At 39.2% G+C, this 17,913-nt stretch overlaps 1 protein-coding gene and 1 long non-coding RNA gene across 2 annotated transcripts; both read left to right on the top strand.

The window, feature by feature from the left end:
• The first annotated feature begins 215 nt into the window (after window positions 1–215).
• Window positions 216–2,006, top strand: LOC120715447. Its single transcript, XR_005691637.1, has 4 exons — window positions 216–324; window positions 440–546; window positions 689–857; window positions 985–2,006. It is a non-coding gene; the product is annotated as an uncharacterized LOC120715447 (long non-coding RNA).
• An 8,711-nt stretch (window positions 2,007–10,717) lies between these two features.
• Window positions 10,718–15,062, top strand: LOC120715438 (OX-2 membrane glycoprotein-like). The gene is made up of 6 exons (XM_040002450.1): window positions 10,718–11,230; window positions 11,301–11,639; window positions 11,765–12,091; window positions 12,249–12,350; window positions 12,509–12,561; window positions 12,808–15,062. The coding sequence occupies exons 1-5, from the start codon at window positions 11,176–11,178 to the stop codon at window positions 12,514–12,516; spliced, it is 831 nt and encodes a 276-aa protein (XP_039858384.1). The 5' UTR covers window positions 10,718–11,175; the 3' UTR covers window positions 12,517–12,561; window positions 12,808–15,062.
• Window positions 15,063–17,913: the final 2,851 nt, after the last annotated feature.

Here is a 17,913-nt window from a genome sequence, read left to right as displayed (position 1 = left end):
CTCTCTTCCACAGCATGTCTTTTATCCTGTCTTCCTTCTCTCACCCCAACCGGTCGCAGCAGATGGCCGCCCCTCCCTGAGCCTGGTTCTGCTGGAGGTTTCTTCCTGTTAAAAGGGAGTTTTTCCTTCCCACTGTTGCCAAAGTGCTTGCTCATAGGGGGTCATATGATTGTTGGGCTTTTCTCTGTATCTATGAAGCGCCTTGAGGCGACTTATGTTGTGATTTGGCGCTATATAAATAAAATTGAATTGAATTGAATTATATATAGACATGGCTGCCCCAAAAGGATTTTGTCAGACCAAGGCAGAGAGTTTGTGAATGAAGTAAGTGTTAAATAATTTTCAGTTACATTTTTTAACTTTACTTCACTGGGGTCAAAGATTTTTTTCTTGTGTGCTTGTATAAGAAGTATAAGAACCATGTCCTTATCTGTTGAAGCTCAACTCTGATCTTTGCAAGTTATTGCAAATTGAAAGAAGTGTCACAGCAGCATACCATGCACAGACCAATGGTCTAGATGAAAAGACCAATGACAACATAAAAAGGTATGCCTAATTTTTATCTATCAGTTTTTAATAACATTACTTATGTTATTCAAACTTAATTGTTACTTAATAATTTATTAATTTCTTTACTTCTAATTAAACTTTCATTACTGTCTTTACATATTTCTATGCCTGCATTTAGAGCCCTCCGAAAACTGGTGAATGACCTGCAGAATAACTGGGATCTGTATCTAGATCCCACCCTGTTTTCACTGCGGTCAAAAGTACACACCACAACAAAATACACACCTTTTTTTCTGATGTATGGAAGCAAGGCAGTATTTCCATCAGAAGTGCCTGCTCAAGTGCCGGTAAGTGTTTGTCAAATTCTTTCTATGTTAGAATTAAGAATTGAAACCATTTAAGAAAAAAACTCAGTAATGTATTTATGAATATGATATCATCTTGTTTTAATTGCTAATATCTACAAAATTTTAGATTTCCAACATCATTCTGCCAGACGACAAAAGGTACAGTGACTATGTACAGTCTGAAAGTGAAGCACCACATGCAGTTAAAGAAACTGCACAAGAAAACATTGCGAAGTCACAAGACAAGCAAAAGGTTGCATACGCCAAGCGGGCCCTGAAAAAGTACAAAAATGTTGTGTACAATGTAGGGGATCAAATTCTGCTTCTAAATATGAGGAAACGTGGGCGACAAGGAGGAAGACTTGAACCGGATTTTTCAGGTCCCTACACAATTGATGACATCAGTGCAAAACGTGTTAGACTGAAAAACGCTGAGGGAAATACTTTAAAAAGTCTATACAGTATTGACCACATTAAACCCTATAGAAGAAGCCACCCTGTCCAAGTCTCAATTCCAACTGAACCTGTTGAGAGTAGCCCATCTTCTGAGATGTGGCCTTGCAGTCGTCAGCATCATCATGAAGCGCTGCAAAATAACAGACCCTCTGTCATACAGTTTGCACCAAAGCTCAGGTAAAATCAGTCCAAGCACCAGAAGAGCTTGTACCAGTGACCCCCCAGAAACCCAGCACGCAAGAAAAAGGTGGCATAGCTAAAAATCTCATTCTGACCGATTGGTCAATTGTTGCCAGTTTGGCTAGTCGAATGGATAGAATGTTTTATTTTTTTCTCCCCTTTTGCTAATTTTGACCTGTTGGTCCAATTTTGGCTAATTTCTGATTTACATAAAGCTACTCCCCTCTGGCATGTTTATTTTGTTGGCCCGTTGGCCCTTGTCTGCTTGTGGCCCGTTGGCTCTTGTCTGCTTGTGGCCCGTTGGCCATTGACCGTGATTTTCAAATGGCGACTGTTATTACTAAAGAAACTTATCATATTTTGTTTTTTAGTGAAGTGGCTTTGGGCTGCAAAAGACACCGGGCGTGTGTAGGCAGTCGTTGGGCCATACAAATTGTATGACTCTTCTTTTCGCACACTGGAGGACAGTGGGTGGCTTTCTGATGAGGTAAGTGAAGTAATCATTTTTGGTCCTAGTGGTGGTCTGTAAAAACAATCTTCTTTTAATCCAAACAGGTCATTGATCCATACCTGCACTGCCTCATTAGGAAACAAAAGGCAAGTAAGAACGTATGCCGGTTATTTCACAAAAGTATTTTATACAATTTTGTAATCTTTTAAAAAAAAATCTTGCATTTTTCAGAAACCCGTGTATCAGTTGTCTTGCGTTGTTACAACCTCTCTGTTTTCTGGGAAGTTTAAATGTGTCAGCAAGGTAATGTAGATCTTATATTGGTTATATAGTGTATGTTATGTAAATAAATCTAAACCTTTATAAACTTAAAAATATTCCACAGATGTTGTTTCCGGCTGAGGACATTTGGTTGTGCCCATTGAATTCTGGTGCACACTGGATCCTTGTGGTACATGTTCACACCTCATGTGTTTTTTCTCTTTTTTGTTTTACTGTTCTTTTTAGCAGCATATTCTTATTTTGAAAATGCTTACAATTGATTATGTTTACTTAAGTGAGTGTAATACACATATTCTACTAAATACAATTTTTATTTTAGGTTGTTAAAATCTCCTCACAATCTGTACTGCTGTTATGAAAGGAAAATTATGCGTAACTGGAGGTATTCATCATTCATTAATTATCTCTTTTGGGTTGTTTGGTTTGTGGGGTTTTTTTTTCTTTTTATTTAGAGCAAAATGCTGGCTACATTTTAAAAACTTGTTGTATTTTTATTAGGAATTTTCTGAAGATGAAAGGAAAGGTCGCGGGGGGCGCTGGAGCCTATCCCAGCTGTCATAGGGCGAAAGGCAGGGTACAACCTGGACAGGTCGCCAGTCTGTCACAGGGCTAACACATAGGGACAGACAACCATTCACACCTAGTGGCAATTTGAATTATCCAATTAACCTATCCCCACAAGCTGCATGTCTTTGGACGGTGGGAGGAAGCCGGAGTACCCGGAGAGAACCCACGCAAACACGGGGAGAACATGCAAACTCCACACAGAAAGACCCCGGCCTGATGGTGGAATTGAACTCAGGACCTTCTTGCTGTGCGGCAACAGTGCTAAACACCGTGCCACCGTGCTGCCACACGTGGCCCTGAAAAGGATAAGCGGAAGCAAATGGATGGATGGATGGATGTATTTATTGTATTTAACTAGAATTAAGTTAATCAATTGCAATTACTGTAACATATTTTACAGTTTGCCGAACACTACCTTCTGAGTGGAGAGGTTACTAGGGTGCTGTCCACTCCAGAAGTCATTGGGCTGCACCGCACTGAAATTGCTTGCGAACTGCTAGCACATCAAAGTAAGTTGAGTCATGCGCTTTTGTATTGCAATAGCACTTTCAGTTTTGTTTAAAAACTGTTAGGTTGAACGCCAGTGTGTTTCTAGGTAATGCTGATACTGTGTGGTTTGTTCCATGCTGGAAGCCGATCCTGAGTCCAGTATGATTGAAATGGTAAAACAAATAAACCACAAATGCAATATACAGTGGCTTGCAATAGTATTCGGCCCCCTTGAACTTTTCCACATTTTGTCACATTACAGCCACAAACACAAATCAATTTTAATGGTAATTCCACGTGAAAGACCAATACAAAGTGGTGTACACATGAGAAGTGGAACAAAAATCATACATGATTCCAAACAATTTTTACAAATGAATAACTGAAAAGTGGTGTGTGCGTAATTATTCAGCCCCCTGAGTGAATACTTTGTAGAACCACCTTTATCTGCAATTACAGCTGCCAGTCTTTTAGGGCAGCGGTCCCCAACATTTTTTGCGCCACGGACCGGTTTATGCCCGACAATATTTTCATGGACCGGCCTTTAAGGTGTCGGGGATAAATAAAACAAAATAAAACTAGTACCGAAAAAAAGAAAATTTATTCATAACACACGTGAAAAGACCAAGGAAAACCGAGTTAACGATAAAAACGATAACAAAATAACGCTGAAAACCGATAAAAACCCTGAAAACTATACATTTCACATCTGAGCCTCAACTCTAGCGGCCCGGTACTAAACGACTCACGGACCGGTACCGGTCCGAGGGTTTGGGACCGCTGTTTTAGGGTATGTCTCTACCAGCTAGAGACTGGTAGAGACATTGGTCTTTCACGTGGAATTCCAATAAAATTGATTCATGTTTGTGAATGCAATCTGACAAAATGTGGAAAAGTTCACGGGGGCCGAATACTTATGCAAGCCACTGTAGTAATTATTTTGTCATCAAATTCGTAATGTTGGTTAACACACTTACACCCCCCCCCCCCCCTCCCTCTTCAGGTGCAGTGCGAGTTTTGTCTCAGATGGGCACATTTTGGATGTGCTCAATAAGAGAGCAGCCTGGTCAAGTACTTGTGCGACAAATGTGCATAATTTGTTATGAATACTGTTTCTTTTTCAGTTCTTTCTCACTGTGTTCTGTTGGATCTGTAAATATCAAATATATATATCTGTAAATATATGCTTTCAGTCACAGTAAAGTACAAAGAGCAGCCTGGTCAAATACTTGTGTAAAAAAATGTGCACAATTTGTTATGAATACTGTTTCTTTTTCAGTTCTTTCTCCCTGTGTTCTGTTGGATCTATAAATGTCAAATATATGTATCTGTAAATATATTCAGTAAATATATACTGTAACCATAATGGAGTGAGTTCATTGTCAAAGTTTATATAGTCAGGTGTTATAATCACTTCAATGGTGACAGCTGTATAACTTAAGTACCTTGGCATGCAGACTGCTTCTACAAACAAGTGCCAAAACATGCTAGCTTTGTTATTATAAACTAGAAGCATGCTCTGACGGGAAGAATTCCGTGCCAAACCATGCTACCTTTGTTAATAAGAGCAAGAAGCATAATTCTGATGGGAAGAATTACGTGCCAAAACATGCTACCGTTGTTAATAAGAGCAAGAAGCATAATTCTGACAGGAAGAATTACGTGCCAAACCATGCTACCGTTGTTATTATAAACTAGAAGCATACTCTGACAGGAAGAATTACATGCCAAACCATGCTACTGTTGTTATTATAAGCTAGAAGCATACTCTGATGGGACGAATTACGTGCCAAACCATGCTACCTTTGTTAATAAGAGCAAGAAGCATAATTCTGACAGGAAGAATTATGTGCCAAAACATGCCACCGTTGTTAATAAGAGCAAGAAGCATAATTCTGACAGGAAGAATTACGTGCCAAACCATGCTACCGTTGTTATTATAAGCTAGAAGCATACTCTGATGGGACGAATTACGTGCCAAACCATGCTACCTTTGTTAATAAGAGCAAGAAGCATAATTCTGACAGGAAGAATTACGTGCCAAAACATGCCACCGTTGTTAATAAGAGCAAGAAGCATACTCTGACAGGAAGAATTACGTGCCAAACCATGCTACTGTTGTTATTATAAGCTAGAAGCATACTCTGATGGGATGAATTACATGCCAAACCATGCTACCTTTGTTAATAAGAGCAAGAAGCATAATTCTGATGGGAAGAATTACGTGCCAAAACATGCTACCTTTGTGAATGTGACCTACAAGCACACTTTAATGGGTAAAAAGAAGTGTCAAACCGTACTGGCTTTATGAATATCAGCTACAAACATACTGTGATGGGCAAAGTTAAGTGGCAAACCGTCATACCTACTTAAATTTGTGCTGGAATTATTGTTTGGCAGCAGAAATGTGCACAAATTATGTACAGTAGGACATTTTGCCAAAGTAGGGCAGTTTGTCATAAGGCAGCGTAAAATTATCCTACTGTTAGGACGGTTTGCCAAAGTAGGACTGTCATGGTCCTGGGCCATGTGGGCCCAGTATTCTTAGTTCCTTGTATTTTTGTATTTCGTTCCTTATTTAGGCCATGTTTCCTGAGTTGTCCTGTTGTGTTGTTCCCTAAGTGTTTTCCCTTCGTGACTCTTACCCCCTGTGTGCCCCTCTGTGTATTTATGAGCCCTCGTCTCTCTTTGTGTTTATTCCATGTTTCCCCTGCCCGTTATGTCTGTGTTCTCCCCGTGTTCTCTCTCCTCCTATCTGAACCTCTGTACTTTCTGTTTTACTTTACCCGTCTCCCATCAGTGTTGTGTTCACTCCTGCCGTGTCTCGTTATGATTATCGGTGTCACCTGTGTTCCCCATGTGCTCCCACTTCCCTCGTTAACCCTCTGCGTATTTAGGTCTGCGTCTCCCTCAGTTCTGTGTCGTAGTCTCCCTCATGCTGTGTGTGATTCTCCCCGTGGTTCCTGGTATACTTTATGTTTAGCTTTCCCAGTTTAGTTTAGTACCTGTTTTTATGTTTCACTTTTTGCCAGCATTAAAGCTGTGTTTTTGAGTTTACGTTTTGTCTCCGTGAGTTTGCGTTTGGGTCCTCTCCTGCCTGCCACACAGCCGAAACATGACAAGGACTGTTTGTCAGGGGACACCGTAAAATTATCCTACGGGTAGGACGTTTTGCCATAGTAGGATGGTTTGTCAGAACACCGGCTCGAAGAGCCATTTCGTTCGCAACCGACCCATCACTAGTAAACACAGCACACCGGTGGGATGTGCAGCATGAGTGCTCTCTGCTCCTCACAGAGAGCTGACTGTGATGATTCCTGAGGTCCAACAGACACCTGATGGTGATGGTGATGGTGAAAAACTCTTTCGCACATTTACAGATTGATGATTTCTGGGTCAGTTTGACTGGGATCTAACATCATTGACATCAGTAAGTCTCAAGTTGATCCATGACTGATGTATCAGTTTTGATCTCTGTCATATTTTGTTTTTTCTCACAGATTCCTCCTCGATCACTGTAATAGCTGCAATAGTGGTGTTGGTCTTTGTTCCTTTCGTTGCTCCACTGTGCTGCTTGACGAAAAAGACAAGAAGAGGTACCTTTCACATGTGGTTTAATGTGTGTCTTATTGTAATGCATCTCTTTCTATTAACATGATAATGATTTATGACTCCAAGAGCCTAAACCCACATCTATCCAGTAATAGCTGCAGATATTTACAATATTGACTTTAAACTTTAAACTTCAAATCCTTCTATCACTCAGTGATCTTTAGAGGAGTAAAACAGCAGAAAAATCAACCAATAACATTCATGGGTAAGACTGTTTGATAATTATTCATATTCTATATGTTATTTATTCATTAATTTGTTGGAAGATCATTCAAGATTTCTTTGTGTAATTGTTAATTTTCCTCACTCAGTTTAGTTCAGTACATTTTAAATATATTTGGTTTTGTTTTTTTTGTTTTTTTTTATCTGAACAATCAGAGCACCTATGAAGAAGAATAACGACAAGGTGAACAAACACCAAATTACAACAATCCAAAAAACGATCAACTAAAACCATCACCTGCAAGAAGACGTAAGCAACATGCTGTGGTGAACACACACCTCACAGCAACACAACTGTTTAATATGAACTTTCTGCCAAGTGAGTTGATCTTAACAAATGCACCAGACACAGAAGCTAAACGCACATAAGCTAAAGGAATGATGTTTTACTGTGAGTGACAGAACTTTTGCACAGCTCTCTGAAGATCCCACTACAGCATTTGAGTCAGTTTGAGCTCTTGACTTTGGGTCATTGCAACACCCCGAGTCCTTTATTTTTTAGACATTTGCTTGGAGATCTGTTAAGGCTCGTTGTGCCTAAACATGACCCAGTTGGGGCTGAGCTTTAGCCACTCTTCCAGATTTCAATTGTTAATTTTTATTTTTTTAATGCTGATATTTCTGACACTTTATACTTTAATACTAGATTTTTTTTTTATATTTGTCTGTTTTGTTTTGAATGTCACACTCCAGCGCTCCGTCCTCGCACAGTCACAATAAGGCTACGTCCACACGTACACGGGTATTTTTGAAAACGGAGATTTTCCGTTTTCATTTTAAAAAATAATCCCGTCCACACGTAAACGCAGAAATGAAGGAAAACGCTGCTAGGAACATGCCAAAGCAACAGGTGGCGATATATTCCTAACCGTGTAGAAATGTTGGCCAATCAGAAGTCTAGAAGCCTCGGTGGGAAATAGTAAACAAGGATGGGGCATAGAAGCAGAACCGAGTCGTATGTGTGGAGGGACAGCAACTGTGTGTGTATATGTAAGCATTTAAACACTGCAGAGAGTACAATTAACAGTATTGTAGAAATTAATTTCACCGAAACAACGTGGCGCACAGTGTGACGTCAAAAAAGGCGCACACCTTTGACACTGCGTTTTCTCCGTTTTTCTCGTCCACACGTAAATGCAAAAACGGAGTTTTCAAAAATATCCACCCTGGCAGGCGTTTTTAGAAATCTCCGTTTTCAGTGACCGAAACGCCGTTTACGTGTGGAAAAAAGGTGCAAACGCATAGAAAAATCTGCGTTTTCAAAAATACCCGGGTACGTGTGGACGTAGCCTCAAGCTGTTGAATCCTAAATTGTTTGTTTGTTTGTTGTTATTGTGTTTATTTTCATTGCAAAAGTGTAACCCATTCATGCAGGAATTATGACAACCTCAATCAGGATTTTTTCTTTAAGTATTTTTATTCATCTTTTCATGCCTAAAGATTGAGGTTGTCATAATTCATGCATGACAGGATGAAATAACAATAATTTAAATGACACATGTCGTACATCTATAGTAACATTAAATGACCAGAGTTGTGATGGAGTGACACATCAGTGTCCAATGTAGTGGTTTATGTGCAAGTACACCATCAACACTGACACAAATACAAGCAAACAGCCTTTGAATAGCTGTTCACTGTAGTGACCTCTATGCATGAAAGGGTTAATGTAATTAACTGTATTTTTAAAAAAAAATGATTTAGTTATTGTCAGGGGGAAATTGTATATAGTGTGATCAGCTTCATGAAATGTGTTCTTTTATTGAACACTAAGCAAATGTCTATGTGACTTTTGACATGAACTCTTGTGTGATAAACAACTAACAGCTTCCTCTTTCTGTAAGAACACGCAGACTTAGAAAAGGGGAACCTCAGCTCTGAGTTCTTAGAATAACTCTGTTATCTTTGTACACACAGACACAAGCTTGTATAAATAAAGAACGCAGACAGTGATACAGCGCGAGTCCGTGAGTGCCTCCTGCAAGGAAGAGCGCTCTGTGACCGTCCTCGCGAGTAAAAGACAACTGCAGTGTTTGTGTTTTCTAACTCAGGTGTCTCAGCTGAAGAACTGCAGGGTGATTTTTAGAAATCCCCTGTCAGTTATATTAGCCTATATTACAGGATTAACTCGAACATGAAGCTGACTACAGACTTAAACATCTAACACTAACATTGTTTTCATATAAACTAAATGATAGCAGATTAAACTGCAGTGGACATACAATCTAAATTAGAATCTGAACTTGTGCTGTTGTTGTTCAGTCCTGTAAATTACTGAACAAGTCCTGATGTCGTCTCTGGTTAAGATGATTGTTTTGGAACAAAGTAAACAGAGACTTTAGAGGATAACTATGCTGCTTCATAGTTATGTGGAGATGGAGGATGTTTTCTCACCTGATACAGTGATATAATGGTAGAGTTACCGAAGTTAATAGGCATCACGTTGGCTCTTTATGTCAAGGCTGTGTGAAGGCAGGCAGTATGGAGGAACCAAACGCAGGACTCATAGAGGCAAACCGTGAAGTCAAAACAGCTTTAATGCTGAACTCAAAAGTAACAGACTGAAAATACAAAAATAACCTTACACAGGCAGGCAAACAGAACACACAGCATAAGATGAGGGTACAGCGTGACGCTGAACACTGGAGGACACACACTATAAATACACAGGCAGGAACATGAGGGAACAAGGAACGGGTGGGAACACAGTCGGGAGAAATTAGACCTAACAAGACAGAGCAACCGAAACTAAAAATACTGAAATAGGACATGGACCTTCAAAGAAAAACAGGAAATACACAGACTGGACTCAGAGACGCGATACAGACAGAACAGAGGGAGCACAGAATCAAAACCCTTGGAACTAAAAAGTCTAAACCCCAAGTAATAAGAATAAGCTAGAACGCAAGATCATAATAATAGTAAGAAACACAAACCGCTGGGTCAAAAGACCCAGGACCGTGACACTTTAAATAAAAATACCCTACAACCAAAGGCCTCCTCTGCATTAGACTAATGGGAACTTGATGCAATAGTAACTCTAATTATTAGGAGAAGAAGCATAAAAAGGGAAGAAACACCCACGCTTGCCTGTGGGTGTTAAAGCTTAGTGTTTCTTGTGTAGTCTGTGTCTATATTTACTTTGTTTATCTCTGAGTGTTATGCCCAGAGCACTTTAACTAAAACTTGACCATTTGCAACAGTGATGGCACATGGTCACATTTCTACCGCTGTTTAATAAAGTTGATTAAAAAGCTGTGGCTAAAAACACATAAGAGGGTCAAAGGTTTTAACATCCAGCCTTTTATGTTTAAAATGATACAGAGTGCTATAACAGAGCTTATTCATATTCTATAATAGTAAAACATCTTTATTCTTAATCAAAGATAAATTGAGTCTGCATAAACTGAATGAAACATGAAGTTTGTCAGTCTGTGCAAATATTCACGTTAGAAACAAAATTATAGAAACAGACCCATAATGAACACAAGTGCAGTCGTACAGCTCTGCGACACCACAAACACATAGTTGGTTTTCTTCGTTCTCAGATATCTGATATACAACATTGAAATATCTGTTTTAATGCAATAATTAATGAGACTCAGAATGATCCAAAGAGTCTCAGATTAATGTCTGCATATTACAGTACATAATGCTGACTTTAATAATGTGACAAACAGCAAAACCACGGTCATGTGTGTGTGACATCAGGTCACGACCAGGTCATAACTGATGGGATAATTTGTTTGAGGTAATATTTTTTGCTTTTTGGCATTCCTGTTAAAAAGGATGTTTTTTGTAAACTTGTTGAGGATCTGATACAGACTACTGAGAAAGCATCTGATGCAGATCCCTTCCTTGTGTTAAAAAAAAGAATTGAAGGAGAAGTCAATTGTTTTCGTTCAGTTACTTTTTAACTCAACTGTGAGTGTGCGGTATGTCTGCCCTGATTTCTGTGTAGTTTCAGTGTGCATTTATTCACTTACTACCAACCTTTTACACCTTTTGATATCCAAAAAGGTCTCCTATTCATCTCAAACTTGTTTCTTTGCAACAGCGATGGCAGATTGTGTCTTTGTGTATCTACTTTTTGTGTGTGGAATCTTTCAAACAGGTAAGGAACAGATGCTTCAGTAGCCAGTGTTTCCGTTTACTGATGACTGATTCTTTTTTCTTTGTTAAAGGTGCAGCTGCAATGATCCAAACACAGCAGACTGTGCTGGCAGCAGTGGGAGAAGATGCTGAATTCATCTGTCAGCTCTTGGAGACTAAAGACGTCCTTCAGGTCACATGGCAGAAAAGTTCAAATGATGTGGAGACAAATGTTGCCACCTACAACAAGTACTTTGGCCAGAGAGTGAATGACGGCTTTACAGATAAAGTTAAGTTTAAACATGCTGGTCTATGGAACTGTTCCATAGTCATCAGGAATGTGACAGAGCAGGATGAAGGATGCTATCGCTGTCTGTTTAACACTTATCCTGAAGGAGCCTTTATTGGTAGACCCTGCCTCCAAGTCTATGGTAAGAACCTTTACCTTCTTCAAATTACAATAGGCTCCAGCAAAAAAGATAACAAATGAAACTTTGTCAGATGTTGATCGCATTTTAAAATCATTTTTCTTAAAGTGTTTGTTGATCCTTCACAGAGCTACACGAACCTGTTGTTGATGTCAGAGAGTCAAACTCTACTGAAGAGTGGGTTGTATCTTGTTCAGCCACTGGTCGACCTGCTCCCACTATAACACTCAGTGTCTCACAACAAGACCTCAACTTCTCACAGTACAACACTGTCAATGTTTCCAACACCAACGCTACATTCACTGTCACCACTACAGCTGTGCTCTCAGGTTCACTTAAACACAGCACACAGGTGGGATGTGCAGCACGAGTGCTCTCTGCTCCTCACAGAGAGGTGATGGTGACGGTTCCTGAGGTCCAGCAGGTGTATGCTGCTGCTACTGCTGATTATAATGGTGAGAAACTTTTTCAAAGTCACAGATTTATAGAGTGATGCTATCTGAGTCAATTTGGAGCTAATAACAATGACTTCAGTAGGTCTACATTTCACTGTGATCCATGATTGATGTGTCAGTGTTAATCAGTGTCATATTTTTCCTGCTTTTCTCACAGTTTCCTTCTGGATCATTGCATCAGGTGTAGCAGTGGGACAGATAGTCTTTGCTTGTGTAGCCACTTTCATAGCTGTCCTGCTTAAAAAAAAGACAAGAAGAGGTAACTTTCACTCTTGACTTATTTTGTGTCCTATTTTAATGTGTCTCTTCCTATTAAAACAGAATGCTTTATGACTCTTATATGTGACCTACACTGACACCTGTCTAATATCTGCAAATATTTATTATTTAAAAGTTTGAAATCCTTCTGTCACTCAGGGACCTGAGAACAACAAATAAAATACCACAAAAATCAGCCAATGACATTAATGGTAAGACAGTTTGATAAATATCCATTTTCTACATGTTTATTTAATAATTCTTTGGAAGATAAATCGATGTGTCTTTGTGTAAGTATTAATTTTCCTCCCTCAGTTTATTAAATCTGCACCACATAGACACCAATATTGGGAGATGTTTGCTGGGTTTAAATTTGCATGTATGGATTCAGTGTGTGTAGAATCTCTAGATTCGCTGACTCTTTAGTTGACTGAACCCCCAAAATGTTTCTTTCACAGACTGATGACCCCTCCACATCTTTACTTCTCTAAAACTCAGCTTCCATCTAAGGCTCTTTACTTACGTTTTATACAGCTCACTGTAAAATGTTTATCTTGTTTTAAGCACTTCAAAAAAAATACCAATCTTTTGTTGCTGCTGTCTAAAATGTTCTGCATTATGTTGCTAAAATGATATAAATTTTTTATAGCAATAAAATATCTAAAATATAATATTTTATACCTTGCCATTATACCATGTGAGTTACATGCACACTTTAAATGCATGGCATTTTTTTACTGTTAAACTGAATACAGTCTAACAGCAGTTAAATACAGTGCAACAAGGATCACCTAAAACCATCAGCTGTAACTCAGACGTAGACATAAATACATGCCTCAGAGTAACACAGAGTTGGAATGTGAACATGTGTAACTTCTGGTAAAATTATTTTTAAAGATGTACCTGACATATATCCTATATCCCATCCTCTGCTCTGTCTAAAGCTGTAGAAAGATTAAAATAATTTGGCAGAGGACTGATGATGGTGAAAATGATGGTAAAATGATTTCCACTTCACTAATATTCTACTTTGTATTCATGGTGCTAAAATAATTCAGTATACAAAGGAGTTTGTGGTTGACTCAGTGACTATGAGCTGCCAAGGGCCCTGTACTGTGAAGCTAGTTTAACATACCCAGGATATCTTTCAGTAACACAAAGCTGGTCATGAACTTGCTTAGCTAATCAAGGGTTTCCCCTACACATTAACATGAAAGGGATGGTGTTGGAAACAGTTTAAATCCACCTCAAAAATATGAAGAGGCTACACAAATACCACAGACTGAAAGAAACAAAAGAGCTGCAGAAAAAGCGGCGGTGTGAGGTTACGGTCACAGGTACATTTTGGTGAACGTAGCTTTGGCCTTTTGTCCGAACGTAAATAGTGTTTTGGTATCAGTAAAATAGGAGCTTTTCAGAAACTCCTGCCAGCCCATTTATCGCGTAAACATGCAAACAAAATTCCTAAAAAACATCAGTGTGTGTGGACATAGTTTGAGTTTAAGTAAGAGTAAAAGCATAGCAGAGTAATATTTTAAAAGTGAGTTCTTTAAGTGCTTTTGTCAGTATGCCTGGAACAGAGTTACAGTACTACATTAATAAAGTTGAGACTACTTGAAGATAAGATTTAAAAAAACAAAAAAAAAGTGACAGAGAGAGATTGAGCTGGAAAGGATGTGCAGCTGTTTAGCGTGGTTAACTATAGCGATTAACTACAGCAAAAACTGTTCAGTAACAAGGAAGTGAGGGCAGCTATGATGAAGACGAAGAGTGGAAGGCCGTTGATCCTGGTGACATGCCTTTCACCAGGATCAACCGCAGGTATGGAAGTGTCTAGGACAGACAACGGTGGACTTTTTAGCCAGACTGAGGATGCCTAAGGAGTGGAAAAGAAGTGTACTGGTATCAGTTTTCAAGAACAAGGGTGATGTGCACAGCTGTAGTCACTACAGAGGAATAAAGCTGATGAGCCCCACCATGAAGATATGGGTAATAGTTGTTGAAGCTAGTTAAGAAGAGAAGTGATGATCAGTAAGGAGTATGACTTTATTCTGAGAAAGAGGAATACAGATGTGACGTTTGCTTTGAGAGTGTTGATAGAGAAGAATATAGAAGGTCAGAATGAGTTTCACTGGGTATTTTTGGATCTAGAGGATCTAGAGAAGTATGTGAGGATGGGCCAGGTCATAAGACATAAGGATGTGAGGCAGTGCTGAAGCGAACGTTTTAGTGACAGGTAGGTTCAGGAAATGAGATTACATCAGTGATCAGCTCTGAGCTCCTTCTTGTTTGCAATGGTGATGTGGCTGACTGATGAGATGAGGCAGAAGTCTATGTGAACTATGATGTTTGCAGATGACACTTTGATCTGTAGTGACAGTAGGGAGCAGATGAAGAGCCTGGAGCAGTGGAGGCATGCATTGTAGAGAAGAGGAATAAAAGAAAGTAGAAACAAGACAAAATACATGTGTGTGAATGAGAGAGAGAGACAGGTGGAAAGGTGAGCATGCGAGGAGTACAGAACTGGGGTCAGCCATCAGGAGGACTTGCAGAGTGTTGGTGTGACAGAGGAGGATGCTGGCAATAGACGGAGCTGGAAGGAGATGATCTGCTATGTTAACCTCGAACAGGAGGAACTGTTTTATGCATGACTGTAGTGAAAATATTTTTCATGTTGTTATCTTTTATACTTTTAATAAAGGATTTGTACTTACCTCTGTCTTGTTTTGAATCTCACACTCCAACGCACCATAGCTGTAACTTTGCCATAACACAGTGACAATAAACCTGTTTAATCTTGAATTTTTTTGTAAGGACATGCAAGTTTGTTGTGTTTTATTGTGTGGCTCGCAGTTTTTGAAGCACTTTAAATTATAATTTAATAAGACAATATTATTATTCAACGTTTAAAAAAATATTATAAAAGATAAAAATGACACAAAATGAGGTGGGACAAAGGTACATCAGAATAATATTGCTGACAAACCCCTGATGGCATTCACTGACACAATTCTCTGTTCATTAACGTCTCCCATAATTAAAAGTTGCATTTTATTCTACATGAACACATTTCATCATGACTAATTGGATAAATAGTTTACGTAAGGTTTTTTCTTTCCTGTTAAAAATTCATCATGTGTGATTGCTCAGGTTGTTTCAATGATCTTTACTTGAGGATCTGATACAGATTACTGGGAAATGGCAAAAATATAAATGTTTCTCTTGCTTTTCACTTCCTGGGGATACAAAAACAGAAAGAAAAGCAACTTGTTTTTCTTCAGGGTTGTTTTTTTAGACTTGTCTGTGATTGTGTGGTATGTCTGCACTGAGTTTGCATATATTTTTTCACTATAAACTTCTTCATTGTTTTATACCCATAAAAGTCTGCAGCTCAACTAAAACAATGTCACTTGCAACGATGATGGTACGTTGCGTTCTTGTATACTTGCTTTTTGTGTGTGAGTCCTTCCAAAGCATAAGAAATGGATGCTGCTGTAGCCAGTGTTTCTGTTTGCTGCTGACTGATTCATTTTTCCCTGTTAAAGGTTCAACAGGTGACACATTTATATAAACACAACAGACTGTGCTGGCAGCATTCAGGAGACAATATAAGATAAATCATTTCATGTAATTTATTTCATAAAAACACTAAATACTGCTTTGTTTTGTTATTTTATTTAATCCCACAAAAATATGGCTGATTTTCTTTGTGGCAAATTAGATATGCTGAGGAATTATTCCACAATGCAAACAATGCATGAATTTCTTCTGCTATTTCTTTCAGCAGCAGGTGCTCAGCTTGGCCACTGGAGGTCTCTGTTTCTTCAGGTTTCCCGGAGTAGAGTTGAGAGTTTTGTAGACATCAGAGACTGAAACTAAACAGAAGAGAAACAGCATCAGACCATTCTGCATTTAACCGATGGGAACCAGAAGCTGCACAGTAATGAATGCATGTCATTTTCTCAACAAAGTCTGCTGTGCAAGTCAGGTCTCACACACAGTCTCGTTTGGTGCCAGCTCATATAGTTCGGTACGTTTGGGATGTTAAATCTTCAGGGATGAATATTTAGAGGTGGTGTAACTTAATGCATTTTGTTTAAAAAAAAAAGTGGGCAATTTGTATGCTTGTTGTATGGCTTGTTGTATGTAGTATGTTTTTTTTAAACAGTGTGAAACAGGCAGAGGTATACCATAAAGTTGCTCGTCACTTCTTTTGTGGTGTGACACCCTACATTTTATTCTCAGGAAGCCAAACTAGCTTTGCAAAAGTAAGTAAAAAGCAGGACGTTTTGTTGCTTTTAGTGATTTTAAGTGCTTATTCTGCGTTGGCTTTGAGCGTGGGAGTAAATGTGGTCACATTTGCTCAAAATAAAACTTTTCCATTTTTGTTTTTTTTTCGCACTCAGGAATCTGCAGTTCAGCTACTTGCAGCAATGATGTGACAGGATGTGCTTGTATATCTGCTTTTTGTCTACGGAGTCCTTCCAGCAGGTAAGAAGCAGGTTCAGCAGTAACTGATGTTCACATTAGAGGTACAACAGGTGAAACGTGTTTGCTTTTGTCTATCAATCTTTGAAAAGAAAAGAAAAGCTGAGGGAGGTGGCATCTGTTTCTTTCACTCAGTTTAAGTTTGTTGCATGCACTTCTTACTGTTCATTTCCTCCATGCAGCTCTAACAGCAGTGATACAAACACAGCAGACTGTGCTGGCAGCAGTGGGAGAAGATGCTGAACTGAGCTGTCAGCTCTTGGAGACTAAAGACGTCCTTCAGGTTGCATGGTAGAAAAGTTCAAATGATGTGGAGAGAAATGTTGCCACCTACAACAAGTACTTTGGTCAGAGAGTGAATGACGGCTTCACAGATAAAGTTAAGTTTAAATATATTGGACTACAGAACTGCTCCATAGTCATCAGGAATGTGACATAGGAAGATGAAGCCTTCTATCACTGCCTGTTTAACACTTATCCTGAAGGCTCCTTCACAGGTAAACCCTGCCACCAAGTTTATGGTGAGAACTTTTACCTTCTTTAACCAACAACCAGTGCCTCGAGGAGGACATAAATGTGTAAGCAGCTGGTGTGTTTGTAAGAGCATGTTGATGATATTTCCTGATCCTTCACAGAGCTACACAAACCTGTTGTTGATGTCAGAGAGTCAAACTCTACTGAAGAGTGGGTTGTATCTTGTTCAGCCACTGGTCGACCTGCTCCCACTGTAACACTCAGTGTCTCACAACAAGACCTCAACTTCTCACAGTACAACACTGTCAGTGTGTCCAACACCAACGCTACATTCACTGTCACCACTACAGCTGTGCTCTCAGGTTCACGTAACAACAGCACGCAGGTGGGATGTGCAGCACGAGTGCTCTCTGCTCCTCAGAGAGAAATGATGGTGATGATTCCTGAGGTCCAACAGGTGCATGGTGGGAATGACGATAATGATGATGGTAAGATGGTAAAGGAAGGTACCTTTTTCAAAGTCATTATATATATTAGGGTTTGTCACTACTCTGTAATCCTCATGTCTAAAATTCTAGATTTTAAATTAAGTCTAATATTTC

This window comes from Simochromis diagramma, unplaced genomic scaffold (genome assembly GCF_900408965.1).
Source record: "Simochromis diagramma unplaced genomic scaffold, fSimDia1.1 OVJJ01000442.1, whole genome shotgun sequence".
In the NCBI taxonomy this organism is placed as follows: domain Eukaryota; kingdom Metazoa; phylum Chordata; class Actinopteri; order Cichliformes; family Cichlidae; genus Simochromis; species Simochromis diagramma.
The sequence above is the reverse complement of the archived record's forward strand: the minus strand, read 5'-3'. Positions and strand labels throughout refer to the sequence as shown.